At 41.0% G+C, this 16,270-nt stretch overlaps 1 protein-coding gene across 1 annotated transcript in view; it reads right to left on the reverse strand.

Moving 5' to 3' along the window:
• Positions 1-1,887: 1,887 nt before the first annotated feature.
• LOC145414603 (roundabout homolog 1-like) overlaps positions 1,888-16,270 on the reverse strand; it is a 55,772-nt gene continuing 41,389 nt past the window's right edge. The window contains exons 4-7 of the mRNA XM_080284133.1: positions 7,155-7,820; positions 4,619-5,835; positions 3,836-4,145; positions 1,888-2,900 (exon numbers count right to left, since the gene is read on the reverse strand). Coding sequence (XP_080140259.1) covers positions 1,888-2,900; positions 3,836-4,145; positions 4,619-5,835; positions 7,155-7,820 — 3,206 coding nt within the window. The remainder of the gene's footprint in view (positions 2,901-3,835; positions 4,146-4,618; positions 5,836-7,154; positions 7,821-16,270) is intronic.

The following is a 16,270-nucleotide window of genomic DNA, read 5'->3' on the forward strand; positions in this document are numbered from 1 at the left end:
AAAGAAAGTAGAGCTGTGCAAGATGAGAAAGAAGGTGAAGGTAGGAAGGGAGTATTGATGAATAATTAAATGCGGGGAGAGAGTAAGGCTGGGCGAGGGAATGGAGGAAGTATTGGGTTAGTGCAAGGTAAGGCAGGGGGGTACTGTAGGAAGAAGTGAGTGTTAATGGCTGAACATTAATAATGTGTAAGGCAATGGAAATGGGAGGGAAGGAGACGTGTACAGAGAAAGAAAAGAGACCGAAAGGCGGGGTGAGTTACGAAAGTGGGAAGGGAGGAATGTAGGGTGAAGGAAGGAATATAGTGCGAATGAAGGAGGGGGGATTAGAGGGCAGGGTGAAGGAGGAGAAAGTGAATGGGGTAGTGTAGGTTGAAGGATAAGGGATAAGGTAGGGTGAAGGAGGCAGTGTGTGCCTTGTATTTTGAGTGGCTCTGAAGATTTTGTAACAACTCTTTCTTTTGTCATGTATTATTCACATTACACCACATCACCCAGTGTATTACAGACACCAACGCAATGTTAAAAAGACGCAACTAACATGTAACCGAATATTGGCAAAGGGCAAAGTGAAACACTAAGAATGAAATGCTATTAAATCTTCTTCGCCAGCCAGAATACCGCTTTGAGTCCTGTCCTGAGTAACTGTACTATGAGTATGGTGTGGATGGGATATTGACACTGGACTGAGGTAAATTAACAACATGGATGTGGCTGAGAATAGTATTTCAATGTTGCGGTTGAACTATTAGTCTGAAAATATTGTTGGGGTGGTTGGGGATAATACTATTTTGTGTGGCTGGGAGTTTTACTAAAATGTGAGGTTAGGAGTATTATTAACTTGTGACTGGGTATAAAACTCGGATGCGTCAGGGAATAATATTAGGAAGCGTCTGGGAATATTACCAAATTCCCCAAAAGTATTCCTAAAGAGTGTATCTGAGAGAATTACAAGGGTTTCAAGGCGAAGAAGAATCTCACTAGAGTGTAACTGGAATCTTTGCTATAAGGTGTGGTTGGGGTTATTACTAAGGATGGTTGGGCATATTAACAAGTGAGGCTGCTAATATCACTAGAGTATGGTTAAGGATTTATACTATTAAAATAAAGTATCACTCTGCAATCATTAATATAGAGTGTAACAAAACAGCCCCGAACACCTCGTTAACTTATTAAAGAGTCTTCTCTCAGCACCTGGTAGATACAAACACACAAAATGCGCACATTTTACTCTACTACTCACAAAAAGTAGCAAAAAAAAGTAGAGTTCACCGTTTGATTGATATGCAATGTGCACTAGTTCTACCACCATACACAAAGTACTGCATACTCGAATGCTCACTATACACAACAAATCACACTGTTTATTATACAGATCATTTTACAAGATTTTTTCACACATACATATACTTAACTGTCACTGCCAACAGCAAAATTATCATCACCTTCGACGACGGTACCTTAGCACCGTGGATAGATCGTGATCTTACAGTAGAGTGCTGTTATTCAAACGCAAGAACTGTGTGTGTGTGTGTGTGTGTGTGTGTGTGTGTGTGTGTGTGTGTGTGTGTGTGTGTGTGTGTGTGTGTGTGTGTGTGTGTGTGTGTGTGTGTGTGTGTGTGTGTGTGTGTGTGTGTGTGTGTGTGTGAAGATACAAACAGTTCCACCAGAGCTGGACCCTCTTTTGATATGAATAAGCACGCTGAGCCGAAACTGTTGCACATTCACATCAGTTTCAACATATGGGTATATTTTTTCCTGTAAATTCATTGCACTGTTGATGCTGCTATGAATGTCCAGGTATAGCCAAAACTTGTATATTCACACCAATATCAGTATGGCGTATAGTTCTTCCGTTACAGCATATATGATGTCTTATCAGTGGTACTGCTAGGGTGTGTTGTTACGTGGTGGTTGCCCAGGGTGAGCAAGGTGGCAGTCAACTGGCACTTTATTATCACCACATCGCTGCAGGTTCCGGAAGGTGAGGAATCTGTCGAAGGAGGTGACCTGTGCATACGACTCATACATGTGTTCCGAGGTGGCATCACAGGGCATCCCGTAGTGCTCTGCCTCGCCCATATCATCATACCGGGAGGCCCTGGAGCACATTCCGGGTGGCGTCCCTTGCTGCTGTGGCTCTCCCAAGTCAAGGTCAGGCGGTGGAGAGGCTGGCGGAGGAGGCAGGATGGCAGCCCAGTTGACCTGCATCTCAGCAGACTGATCACTTGGGTGGCAGCAGGACGTGTGTGGTGGTGATGGGGCCAGCAGGGCTGTGGTGGCGTATGCTTCAGCAGTGTTGTTGGGAAGCAGTATCCTTGGTTCCGCGTACTCAATAACCATCTGATCCGGCTTGAGGAGTCGTGAGGAGGATAAGCTGGAATCCTTATCACTGTCAGACGGCTGCCATACCTTGTGGTCACTGTACATATTGATGGAAGGGTCCTGGTACAGTGGAGGTGCGTGAGGTGGGCTGGCTGGTGGTGCCTTGTGCCGTACCCTCCACAAGTACCACACCGTACCTAGCACCAGTAACAGCACCAACGGAATCAGTAGGTATGCCAACAATACTGACTGTGTCGGGGCGTACAGCACCTCCCCTGCCGCCACCGCCCTGCCCAACCCATGTCCCTCTACCACTACAGGGGTGCTGAAAGGTCCCGCTCCAGCACCTGTCAGCGCCGCCACACGCACGGTATATACGTGTCCAGGCAGTAAATCACGAGTTTCCAGGTAGGGTGCATCAACTGTCTCGGTAACCTGACTACCATTGTGGCTGAGTGTGACCATATACCCTATCACCTTCCCCTGCGCCTCCTCAGTATTAATGCCCGACCACTCGATCAGCACTGAACCCTTCTCTTGCCTCGTTACTTGCACGTTACCTGGCGCAGTCTGTGGCACTGGAAAGACGAGGGTGAACATTTTATATTATGATTTGGTTGTAACAATATATCTCGAAGTGTTATCTATTTTTTTTATTTCTCCCTATCAATTTATCTATCTATCCATATCAGTCTGTTTATATATCTGTCTACATGTTTATCAGTCTATCTACCTGAGTTCATACCTGTACATATCTGCTTATCTATCAGATTAATTGTTTCTGTACATATGATACTCATAGAACCAGGGACACATGGTATACTCTTAGACCAATGAAACACAACACAGGCACCAACTTTGCGATGCTTGGCGTAAACTGTAAAATACAGTATGGTAGTTTGACTACCATGTCATCATAGAAACTTCAACACTGTTTCTTATAAAACTAGCCTCAAACAACATTACTAATTAATGTTATCATACAGTAGCTAATGCAGCCGACATGTCTCTGATAGAGGACTACTACGTGCTGGCTTATGTTGTAGTTTATGAAGGCTACATCTAACCCCTCCAATTCGATAAGTCTCTCCTAATCTGACCTCTGTCTTCAAATGGTAGTCATAACCATCACCGTGATTTTTCTCCTTCATAATGATAGAGTCAGGGAGGATCCAGAAACAAGAAGATGGGAAGTACGAAACTCGTAGCAACAAAGAGAAAAAGAACATCATAGTGAAAAAATGTTTGTTTTTCCTATAATACCGAAACTGGAAGAAATCTAGGGTCATATTAGGATACACTTGGCACTGGAAGCTTTGTAGCTGTCAACACCTTTTCTTAGCAATTTACCGTGCATATTACACCAATTATTCTCATAAATATAATTTGCATAAGTTTTGTATCGACCCTATTTACCTTAAAAATGTACAAGAGGATAAAAAGGTACAATATGCAAAACAGATTTCTAAGGTAGAGGTGCTACGAACTTTTCAGTGCTAGCAAGAATACTTACCGTCCTCAGGCATGGTGAGGTGGTATGAGTTCGACGGCGTGCCCTCGATGCTGTGCCAGAAGGGTACGATGAAGAAGGTGTAAGGCGTGTTGGGGTGCAGGTTGTGGATGTGATAGGTGGACGAGGTGCCCAGGACAGTAGTCACCTCTACACTGCCTCCCTCCGCCATCCAGTACACAAACACCCCCTCAACCCAATCCTCCACTGGCTCCAAGAAGCTCCAGCTCAGCATAACACTGTCTGCTGCTATGGCTGTAGCCTTGGTTAAAGTTACCAGGGAACGCGACAGGCGACGCAGGACCTGACGCACCTGGGGGAGGCACAGGGTGGTTCTCCTATAACACAGGCCAATTCATATGTACAGCAGGGATGCCTCAGTCAGTATGACCAGTGTGTACAGCATATAATTTTCTACCTTCTATAACCCTTTTCATGCTTTATAAGTGCCCCTTTTTTGTACAGTGACAAGAAGGTTGATTAATATATTAATATAGCAGCAAATTATCTTCGCTCTCTACAGGTGGAGACTGAGCCGTCCCAGCTATACAGACGACTGGAGAGGGTAATTTTCTGGGAGCCCTGGATTTATAAAGGGTCCTAGACAGTTTTTACATTTAAACAAATTTCTTTAAGATACGTATTATGGCAAAACACATTTTGTAGTATTACTGTCACTAATATTAGCTTAAACTAAAGTGGCTGGCGCTTGTATAAGCAAAGACAATCCTTTATTCAAAGAATCTTATACAGAGCAAAATGTAGATCAGTTTATAAATACAGTACCTGGTCTGCAGTGAGAGTGGGGTGTGGGTTGGCTCTGGTGGTGACAGGATCAGACCAAGGGCTTGGGAACGACGCCCCCTGACTGTTGACAGTGCGCACCAGGAAAGTGTAGGTGTGGCCTGGCGACAGGTGACTGACAACACATGATTCTTGTGTGACAACAGTATCAGCCACCCGCCACTCGGACCATCCCTGACACCAGTACTCCACAGCATACCACTGGTGGTCAGTCTTGCTGCCCTGGGAGTTGGGCAGCCAGCTTAGCTGCACTGCAGTTTGGTTCCAGCCCATTATACGGGGCTTGCTGGGTGGTGGTGGCAGTAGTGGTGACTCCATTGGCTCTGTGTCCTCCACCACTTTAAGCACTGCCTCCTGCTGTATACTTCCTGTTGTTGCCGCTACATGACAGCTGTATATGCCTGCATCATCAAATCGCACATCTTTGATAATGAGGGCACCATTCTTTGGCAGGGAGGTCCGAGACTGGTGAGGGTGCAGGCTCAGCTGACGGGACGGCAGGTGTGCGGAGGGCTGGTACCACCAGGTGACATTCGCTGGAGCTGCTTCACTCACCACCTCACATGAGAACCTGGCCACTCCTCCAGGGGCCACTGTCATGTCCTTGGGTCCCACACCTACTACTGGTGGAGGCAGTGCTCTTACCACCACCACTTCTGCTCGCCCACTCACCCCACCACCACTGTTAATGCCCCAACAGTAGTAGGCACCGATGTCCCGTGTGGCTGGCTGGTGCAACAGGAGAGTACTGCCATCATCAGACACTGAGGAGTGGCTGCTGCTGTGACCAGGAGGCAGAACAGCCATCTCGTCCAGAGTGGGGAGATGCCAGAGCACGAGGGGTTGAGGCTGGCCTTCCACATGACACTGCAGTTGTCCCTCATTGCCATGAATCACCTGCAGATGCTGAGGTCGCTGGGTCAGCACTGGCGCACCTAGCACAGTGAGTGTGGCCCTAGCAGTGGCCACACCTGCCTCACTCTCCGCCTCACACACATACACACCAGAGTCTGCAACTGTCACCCCCTGCAGAACTAATTGCTGGTCCTCAATAATGGCTCCTCCCAGCAGCATCCCTCCGTCCATCCGCCTCCAAGTGACTGTCGGGGTGGGAGAGCCCCTTGCCCGGCAACCCAACTCCACGCTAGCACCTGACGCCACTGACGTGTTGGATGGCTGCTCCTCAAACCACGGTGGTGCTGGGAGAATAAACGGTATAATGGTAGAATAATTGTGTATTAAAATTATTATACTGCCATGTCCACAATAGTAATGCAGCATGGATAATGGTAAATCAGTAACTAAAGAAAGAAGGGGGACATTTTCTTGCAAAATTAGGTTTTCTGTAATCTGTTTATAACAGCTGGACCAAAAATGACCACAGCTTCAGCCTGCAGTTCACCGGGTTCACATACAGCTGAGTCTGGAGTCACAACAACAGCAACCTAACAAATCATTTCTGCATTTAACACCTTTATAGTGTAACTACGTTGGTATTAAACATACAAGGCATGATAATAGCATGGTGCTGGAGAGACCTTCACGTGGTGGCACTGGTATGACTGAGCAGATCTGCTATCCGGTTATAGAAACGTTTCTCATTTCCATCTCTTTTTCCTAAAAGGAAGATCGTGGACTGCAAGACAATGACAACATTGGTGCAGCTCACTGGGTTCACATACAGATACGCCTGGAGTTGCAACTACTACTACTACTACTACTACTACTGTCATAGTTATATAGCATAGAAAATTTTGGAATAATACATCAAACCAATCAGTAAAAAAAAAAAAAAAAAAAAAAAAAAAATGAGGGCTTGCACGCCTTAAGGGGCAAAGTGCCATGCCAGCTGAAACCTGTTTTTTTCCACCAGCTGCTTCCTCGAACACTACCCAACGACTGCACAAAGTCGCTTTGTTTAATTCTAATTAGTGCAGTAAAGGTGAAAGTCTGAAGCAAAGCGACTTTGTGCGGTCAAAGGGTAGTGTTTGAGGGAGGAGCTGGTGGAAATAAACAGGTTTCAGATGGTATGGCGCTTTGCCCCTTGTGGCGTGCAGGGCCTCATATATTAGGCAGTCATAATAATATGATCAATGGGCAATCATAAACACAACCAACCGTCAACTAATAAAAACCCACGATGTAGTCTACTGTATATTTTGTTCTTGCAACCACTAAATGATCTTATACAACTTCAGAATGATATTTTTTATCGATGAAGTTAATGTAGGCTATACCTAACCCCACCAGCTCGAAAACTCTCCCCAAAGCTGAATAAAATCGCCCTGACACCAAAAATATAATAAATGTTTTCTTTTTGAAACTGTTCACTTATTGATGATGGCAGGGTGAGTTGGAGAAGCCTCATAGGAGCCACCAACATTGCGGGCACAACATACAGAATTTTATTAAGGGTTTTGAAATATGGTGTAACTATTTTTGGTTGCCCTAGTCTAGTGCATATAACCATATAATTAAGGTGGAAAAGTGATAATCAACACATGAACAAATAACTTACTCATGACAGTGAGGTGTGATGGCGGTGCCTGACGGGTGCCAGCAGCGTTGTGGGCATGACATACGTATTGGGCCGAGTCCTGCTGGACGGCTTGGGTGATTATCAGATCGCCATTCTGGTTGACACTGATGCGGCTGGAGTTGGTGACCTGGTGTCCATCCCTGAGCCAGGTCACCTCAGGTGGTGGAATGCCCTTGGGCGGCCGGCAGGGCAAGGTGATGGATTCCCCTACCAGCACTTTTATAGAGGAGTCAGCCTGCTGCTGGAAGTCATAGGCCAGTGTGGCCACAGTGAGTGTGGCATTTTTTGAACGAGTGGCGCCATAGCTGTTTGAGGCCTCACACCAATATGTTCCCGCATCACTGTCCCTCCTGGTGGCCGTGACCCGCAGGAAGAACAATGAACCTGAAGGCAGAAGCACCCGGTGTGAACGCTGATCCTGTGATGACGTGGTCACTTCCTTTCCGTCCCGGAACCATCGGATTCTGGAACTGCCCGAGGCGGCGCAATTCAGAGTGGCAGGATCATTGCGTCGCACCACCACGTTGTTTGGGTGTTCCTTGATCACTGGAGGTGCACCTGTACGAAAGATGTCATCATCATCATCACCATCATTATCATCATTTCCTTTTTCTGCCAATGGAGGGGTAAGGTCTGGCTTGGAGGCTTAGGAAAATGAATGCATGACATTGTTACGGAAACTGATTTACTACCATTAGACACTAGTGCATGGCCTATATAAAATGAAACATTGTGTTCACTGCCAATTTAAGGTCTGCAGTTAATGTTTTTTTAACTTTTGTAGTGGAACTGGGGAGTGCAAATAGTCCATACTAGCCTTGATATGAAGAAAAAAAAAGGCTCCAACATTCTGGATATAAGGTAACTGCCGAATGCCTGGAATCCATGCTTCCTACTTGTTATATGAGCCACTAGCCATTGAGAATATGACAAGGACATCATTGAAGACGGCTTTCTCCATCCACCAAAACAGAGAAAGCATTCTCACAGAAATTTTTTTTAAAGGTGGCAAATATCCCTCTCTTTTCAGCTCATCTAATGGTCAATCCGGTATCAGCCAGTCAGACTGAAGCGTAAGTTTGTCTAGTACTGGTACCCAAGGACGCTCATTCCTACCTTATAACAAACTTTCTTCAAATTTTATGCAACATTGACTTACAATTGATGCAATGAGATTGGCCCAATTCCTTCAAGGGAAGACAGACCGACTAGTGGAACATCACAACCTCCAGTCCTGTATATACCTTTGTTGAGACGGGGTGCCTTTCCAGTCAGTGTGTTAAAACCTTGAGTCCGAGGGCAATTATATTCAACTTGGGAAGTAAATCTCATATTAAAAAGGTTAATGAAGGCTGTGTCTAACCTCTTCAGTTCTAAACATTTCTCATAAGGGGACTAAAATGGTCATGAGCAGGGAAAAAAAAGAAAGCATCATCAGATCACCGAGGTTACTGCACATACGAGTATAAGAGGTTACCATAACGTTGATTTCGACTGATTATTTTCATAAGTCATTCAGTTTAGAGCTAGTTTTCACTTAAACATCCACTGTCATGTGTCTGTAAAATTTCGTCATTGGGAAAGTCTCTCCTGTTATCCCTGCCTCGCACCATCCACCCACTTGATCCACAAAATCCTTCATTTCAATTTCTTTAACTTCGTCCTCTCCCATATCTGTAAAATCACTCATGTCAGCCCTCTTTCACTTATTTCTGTTTAACAATCCATAAAATTCCTTATGTCAGTCTTCCTTTATTCCATCGTGTCCTTCCACTCCTATCATCTTTGTTATGGCAGCCCTCTTTCACCTTAAAATCTCTTCCATTGCCTCATACTCATTACATCCACATCCCTAAATTCCTTTATATTACCCCTCTTCCATTCCAAAATTAAATGGGCTACACTCATATTCACTTATCATTGAAGCCCTTGGAATCCAGACTCTACCCTACAGGTATAAACATCCATATTCACGTGCTTCACATTATCTATCCCTTCTAAAAACCCTCTTTCGATTTAAAATCTTTCACAGAACCCTTTACTTAGTCCATCGATCCATATAATCTCTTGCATAACCCTCCTTTATTCCAGAATCTCTCGCTTTATCTTTGACTCGCTTATGTCTCACCAAAGTAAGTTACTTTTACCCGTTGCCCACCCACTCAAACTTGTCCAGCCATCTCACAACACTCTCTTCTGTTACTCCTCTCTCTTTGACTTCATATATATACCCCCAACCCCCTCCACCTCCTCCACACACACACACACACACACACACACACACACACACACACACACACACACACACACACCAAGTTACCTATGTACCCCTCTCTTCTTTCTTTCCCTCATCCGCCAAACTCCACCCCCACCCTCACTTCAGTTTCGTCTTTCCCTGTTCCCCTTGCTCTTTCTCGGACCGGTCAAATCCATTGGACTATGTTGATTTCCTCTGTTCAACATTCATCAAGCATTAACCCACAGCTGGGGACCTGGATGTAAATTTGATTGCTATGTTTCATATTCTAGGTGACGACTGCCACTCAACAACACCTTATCTGCCAAAATGACCCTTCTATTAATCCTAAGTAGTCTTCACCTTCTTCCCCCTTTCTCTCTACTCTTCACTATAAACATGGGGTCATTTCGTATGTACAGTGCATCCACAAAGAAAAATGCAATAAAATTTGTGAAGATAGGTTGCTTTGTGAGATGGAGCAAGGATTCGGAAGGTGTGAATGATATATGAATGACGCATGAGCCAATTTCACCAGGTGATCTTTTTTATATTTCTCTTAGTCTCAGGATCTCACCTCGCCCCAGCTTTTAGGCAGGAATTAAGGATGGTCGTATGGAATTAGTACCACATACACCGATATACCGGACATTACCTAAATAGTTAGTAGCTGCTGGGAAAAGATGCCTTCATGTTGTGGCATCAGCATAATCGGACGGCACCACTGCCTCAATACCGTATACAAATGTCCCTTAACTCCCTCTATGTCCCCTCTAAAGGAAGACGATGACCTGCAAGATGAGAGTAATGTCATTCTGCAGTCCACTGGGTTCACATTCAGATGACCGATGGGACAGCAGCGCCACCACCGCCAACAACAACAAAATAATTATTTACCTGTCCACTGTCTCGTTATAAGTACTGCGATTTTTTAAATGAAATAAACAAAGGTAAACAACACATGTTAATTAGTTTATTTGTCCTCGACACAGAAAAAAAATAAAGGCCAAAATATTTGTTATTGCAATGCATGTGCTAGTTACACCACCAGAGTGAAAGGATTAAACTCAGTAATATCATCTGAAGTAAATAGGAATTAAACCAGACAGAGGACATTTTAGATAGCCCCACTTACCCATCCGTATCCTACACCTGATCGCATCCATGAAGGTACTGATCTCCACCTATGAGAATACTGCTTTTTTTTTTTTTTTTAATAATAACTTATAAACCGCTGATCAAACTGCCAAGAAAAAGTATACACACCTCGTCCAGGACCAGACAAAACTTCTAGGGCCAAGAAATGCCTCATTTATGTTTTAGTATTTCCTGTATGGAAAAGCAATTGAAAATTGTTGAAAAGTTGGGTGTCCGAAATGTCGTAATGACACTGATGAAAATCCTTCATATATTAGCCATACAAAATAATATTTTCACAGGATTTCCTTCCAAGTTCATGTATCTATAATGTTGAAGTAAACTGAGGTTGAAATTCAAGATTTTTGGACATTTATGGACCAATTACCGTGAACAGTGGGTGAAGGTCACTGAAACTGGGTCAGTATAAAAAAAAAAAAATCATGGTGCTGTACATTCTCAACAAGTATGATGGAAGTTGGAGACGAAAGGTAAAGGAATAATAGTAACAATAACAATGACACTACTACTACTACTACTGTTTATTATTATTATCATTTTTATAATTATGATTATAATAATAATAATGACGGAAACAAAGACCTTCACCTATGGTAGAAGGTGGAGATCAGTAGTAACTAGAAAACTCTAGGAGTCAGAGAAAGTTACTGATCACCTACGAGAATATTGTTGACCGGGCACAACTTGTGGTTTTTGTAAAAACTCGAAAACCGTTGTTCAAGCTGCCACCTAAAGTATACAGACAAGGTCCAGGACCAAACAAAACTTCTAGGGCCAAGCAGTGAGTCATTTATGTTTTTGGTTTCCCTGCGTGGAAGAGCAATTGAAAAGTCAGGTGAATGAAATACAATGTCACGCATGAATGACCCTCCAATTTTTCCCTTATAAGAATTTGGAAAACAATTTTATCACGGGATTTTCATTCATATTCATGTATCAGTAATAGTTTTATGTAAAATGAGGTTGAAAATTCATAATTTTTGGACATTTTTGAACCTGTGACAATAAAAAGTCAAGGTCACTGAAACTGTATCAGTGTCATAGAGTCATGGCACTGTATATCCTCAATAAGTATGATGAAAACCGGAGACGAAAAGTGGTGGAATAGTAATGATAACTAGTTACCTATTTATTGTGTAGCCACAATAACAAAGCTTTGCCATAACTATGATGGTATATAAGGTTTGAAATTTTGGCATCATAAACAAGTCTGTGACCTTTAAAAGTAGTTCAAGGTCATTCATATTTGGAACATGTACTTAGAGTAACCTAAGGTAGCTTCTTGTGTAATATGAACAAGATCTGAAGGCAGAGATGTGAAAGAATGCATGGCTACATTTTGTATTTGTCCCAATAATCGACTAACTGTGTGCTTAACTGTAACTATATATTTTTCAGATAGCAGGGACCACAGCTGTATTTCTGTATACTTACAACTTTACCGTTTTTGTGGTTTTCTCTAAAATGTGCAATAAAGAAAACACTGAGCACATTTGAATTCTGTACTTTCCACTAGGCTAAATGATAAAATATTCAACTAAAATTCTGAGCAAGCTTTTCAGTACTAGGATTTTCAATCAAATAGCTGTATCTCAATTAGTGTCTGAGATTTTGCAATTACAAATAAGCAATTTTTGCACGAAAAATGGGTATATGAACTTCAGAAATAGGTCAAGGTCATTTATATTAGCACAAGTACCGTACTTGAGCTACCCTAGGGTACCTTCCTGCATAATATCATCAAGATTTGACAAAAAAAAGTGCAAGGAATAATAATAATAATAATACTTCTGAGAACAATAAATTTCGCCATTTATATGGCCAGATTAATAATAATAACAACGGATATAAAAATTTCCATCTATTGTAACCAGGGTAGATCAATTATTATTATTATTATTATTATTATTATTATTATTATTATTATTATTATTATAACAATACAAATAATAATTATAATAACAATAATAATAATAAATATTGTAGTAGGTTGTTTCTATCAAAGCCAGTTACTGATCCCCACCTATGAGAATAGGCCTACTGTTTTTTGTAATTACTTAAAAATCGTTGGTCAAATTTTCATCAAAAATTATACAAATCTGTTTTGGGACCAGACAAAACTTCAGGCGCCAAGGAGTGCCTCACTTATATTTTGGTTTTTCATGTATGGAAGGGCAGTTGAAAATTGTTGGAAAGTGGTTTTCGTGGTACCAGGCATGAATGACCTTTAAAATTCATCCATAAAAATGTTTGAAAATACTTTTTAATGCGAATTCCTTCCATGTTTATGTATCTGTAACAGTTCTGGAGTAATTTGAGGGTAAAAATACATGAGTTTTGGACATTACTGGACCTGTAATCTCGAAAAACATGTTGTAGCTGAAACTGGGGCAGTGTACTGTAATAGGACCAAGATGCCAGGCTATACAACCTCCATTTGTATGATGAAAAATCGGAGACTAAAAGTGACGCACTTACAGTAGTAGCCGAGTAGTAGTAGTAGTAGTAGTAATAGTAATAATAATAATAACGAGAAATTATAATAATAATAATAATAATAATAATAATAATAATAATAATAACAATAATAAAAATAAAAATAATAACAATAATAATAATAATAATAATAATAATAATAATAATGATAATAATGATAATTATTATTATTATTATTATTATTATTACTATTACTATTAAGAACACCACATTCTGTGGAGTCACTGATATCGTAAATGTTCTTTTTTTTTGGGGGGGGGGGGAGGGAAGAACTAGAAGACTGGCATTTCAAGACCATTCGAGATAGAGACCTGAAATTTTCAGAAGTAATAAACTTTGGTTACAGGCTTCTTTTGGCACATTCCCTAGCACTAGCGCCAAATTTTTGCTCTCTCGCAGCAAATTTTGACCAAACCCGGTGGAACTGTAATGGGTTATGAGAGAGCATGATTTGCCTGGTATGAATTGCTTTGACCTTGATCTCAAGGTCCCAGGTCAAAATCCGTAAAATTTTTTGGGTCATACCAAAAGTCTCTTAATATTATGTCTGCAGTGATAACAAAAGTATTTTGACCTGGAATTTGGAGTTCTTTGAATACTGATTCAGCAATTTCAGAAGTTTAATTAATATTGATGATGATGATTACCTTTGTTGTTATTATTATTATTGTTATTATTATTATTATTATTAGTAGTAGTAGTAGTAGTAGTAGTATAATGACAGATACACATTTCTTCACTTATGGTTTTAGGTTGAGATCAATAACTACAGTAGAAGACTGTAACTGTCAGGGACAGTTACTGATCTCCACCTATGAAAATGATGTTTTTTTGCAATGACTCAAAAACCGCTTGTCAAACTGCCAACAAAAATTATATAGACCTGGTCCTGGGCCAGACACAACTTCTAAGGCCAAGAAGGGCCTCATTTGTGCTTTGGTTTTCCCTGTACGGAAGAGCAATGAAAAAATGTTGAAAAGTGGAGTGTCCCAAACTTCTTAATTTTATGCATGTATGACCTCAAAATTTTGTCTATAAAAGTGTTTAGAAAATAATTTTATCAAGAGATTTCCTTCCTCGTTCATGTATCTTTAACAGTTTAGAAATAAACTGAGGATGAAAATTCAGGATTTCTTTATTTACATTTTTGGTCCTGTGACATTAATTAGTAGGTCAAGGTCACTGAAACTGGATTAGTGAAATGGAATCATGGCGCTGTACATCCTCAGTAAGTATGATGAAAATCGGGGAAAAATGACAATAATAATAATAATAATAATAATAATAATAATAATAATAGTAATAATAACAATAATAATAATAACGATGTTAATAATAGTAATAATAATAATAATAATAATGACGATAAAATAATAATGATAATGATAATAATAATAATAAGCCATCCATCATCCAATCATACGTCGCCTCATGAGAAGTGTAGGAGCCCGGGGCTAGGCAATTTGGTCCTGACATTAAAGATGAGAGTGACCAGCCACACTCATCCCTGAGTGGCATTACGTGAGCAATAAACCCCAACTACCCCCTGGATATAAACCTTCCCCGGCTCAATGATAACAATAATATCGACAACAATATTAAAAAATAATGATGGATGCGAAGACCTCCACCAATGGTAATTTGTGGAGATCAATTTACTGGTCCACTGTCTCACCTAGACCTATTGCGATTAGAATAGAAATAGCGTAGTTAAACGCAACTTATTTATGAACTTGTCTGTCCTCGACACTGAAAAAATAACATTTAAACGACCAAATACTTGTTATTGCAATACCTGTGTTAGATATGCCATCAGAGTGAGGGGATTACACTCAGTAATTATCATCTGATGTAAGGAGGAATTTCACAAGACAAAGGACATTTTAGATAGCCGCACTCATCCATCCGTATCCTACACCCCATCGCATCCAGAATGGTGTCCTTTGTTTTTGGACACACTCCTCACATACACTCCAGACAACCCCAGGCGCACACCCACACGCATGTTAAGACTCATTGCCTGCACCTTGCCATACTTCACCCTTCTAAACGTAGGTACAATGATTCAGTGAGTGACACAATTTGGGAAACACTGGATTTGGCCGTCTTCATGGGTAGCCTACGGCAAAAATAAATAAATATATAAAGCAAAAATGAAAGAAAGAAAGACATTATCACATTGAATGGAGCTTACATAGAATGATGCCAACCCACCATTTTCATACTCATGAATTAAGAATGTTCACTGCAGAAACACGAAGACTGTTACCTCGAATGCAAACATAATACAAAAATATGTCGGTGCGTTTGCTTTCAAGGAACTTACAATTTCCTGATGCTCATATACAGATAGACTAATTGTTGCATTTGCAGTACTCTCATTTGGAAAGGGTATAATTTCTCTCTCTCTCTCTCTCTCTCTCTCTCTCTCTCTCTCTCTCTCTCTCTCTCTCTCTCTCTCTCTCAAATACTTCTATAAGTTGATGTATTTACTAATATACCAGTGTATACTACGCCTGATATAAAATTTCACAAATGGGGCTTGATACTGGGTACGGAATAATAAGGTTCGGTTCCTCTACCTATTTTTATCATTTGTCTTGAACGTTTACAATAGTTTTTTTTTTTCTTTTTTTTTACTAACTCATTCATTTATTTTGGTGCAAGAGAGGGACGTCTTCCTTTGGTGGCACCGATATAACCTGGTTACGCAAATGCCTCTCATCTCCCTCCATATCCCCTGAAAAAGATGGTGTACGAACTACAAAGGTTTTGAGAGTACAACGTGAAAAGTAGTGACGAGTATAGAATTTTGAATATCTTCCTATCCCAAATGCCCTCTTGTTTATATGTTTATGTACACACACACACACACACACACAAACACACACACACACACACACACATATATATATATATATATATATATATATATATATATATATATATATATATATATATATATATCTTTACGAGACAGGAAAAGATCAACTTCGGTGGGAGAGGAGACTAAAGTCAAAGAAATTATAGAAGTTATAAAAGAACAGAAATGGAGGTGGGCAGGCCATATAGCAAGAATAGGGGATAACCGATGGAGCAAGAGGCTGACAGACTGGACACGAGGAGATTGTAAGCGTAGCAGAAAATGACCAGACAGAAGATGGAGAGATGAGATAGAGAAATTTGCAGGGAAAACGTGGCAAAG

The sequence above is a fragment of the Coenobita brevimanus genome, chromosome 13 (assembly GCF_032717465.1).
Source record: "Coenobita brevimanus isolate Jiangsu-jjx chromosome 13, ASM3271746v2, whole genome shotgun sequence".
NCBI lineage: Eukaryota > Metazoa > Arthropoda > Malacostraca > Decapoda > Coenobitidae > Coenobita > Coenobita brevimanus.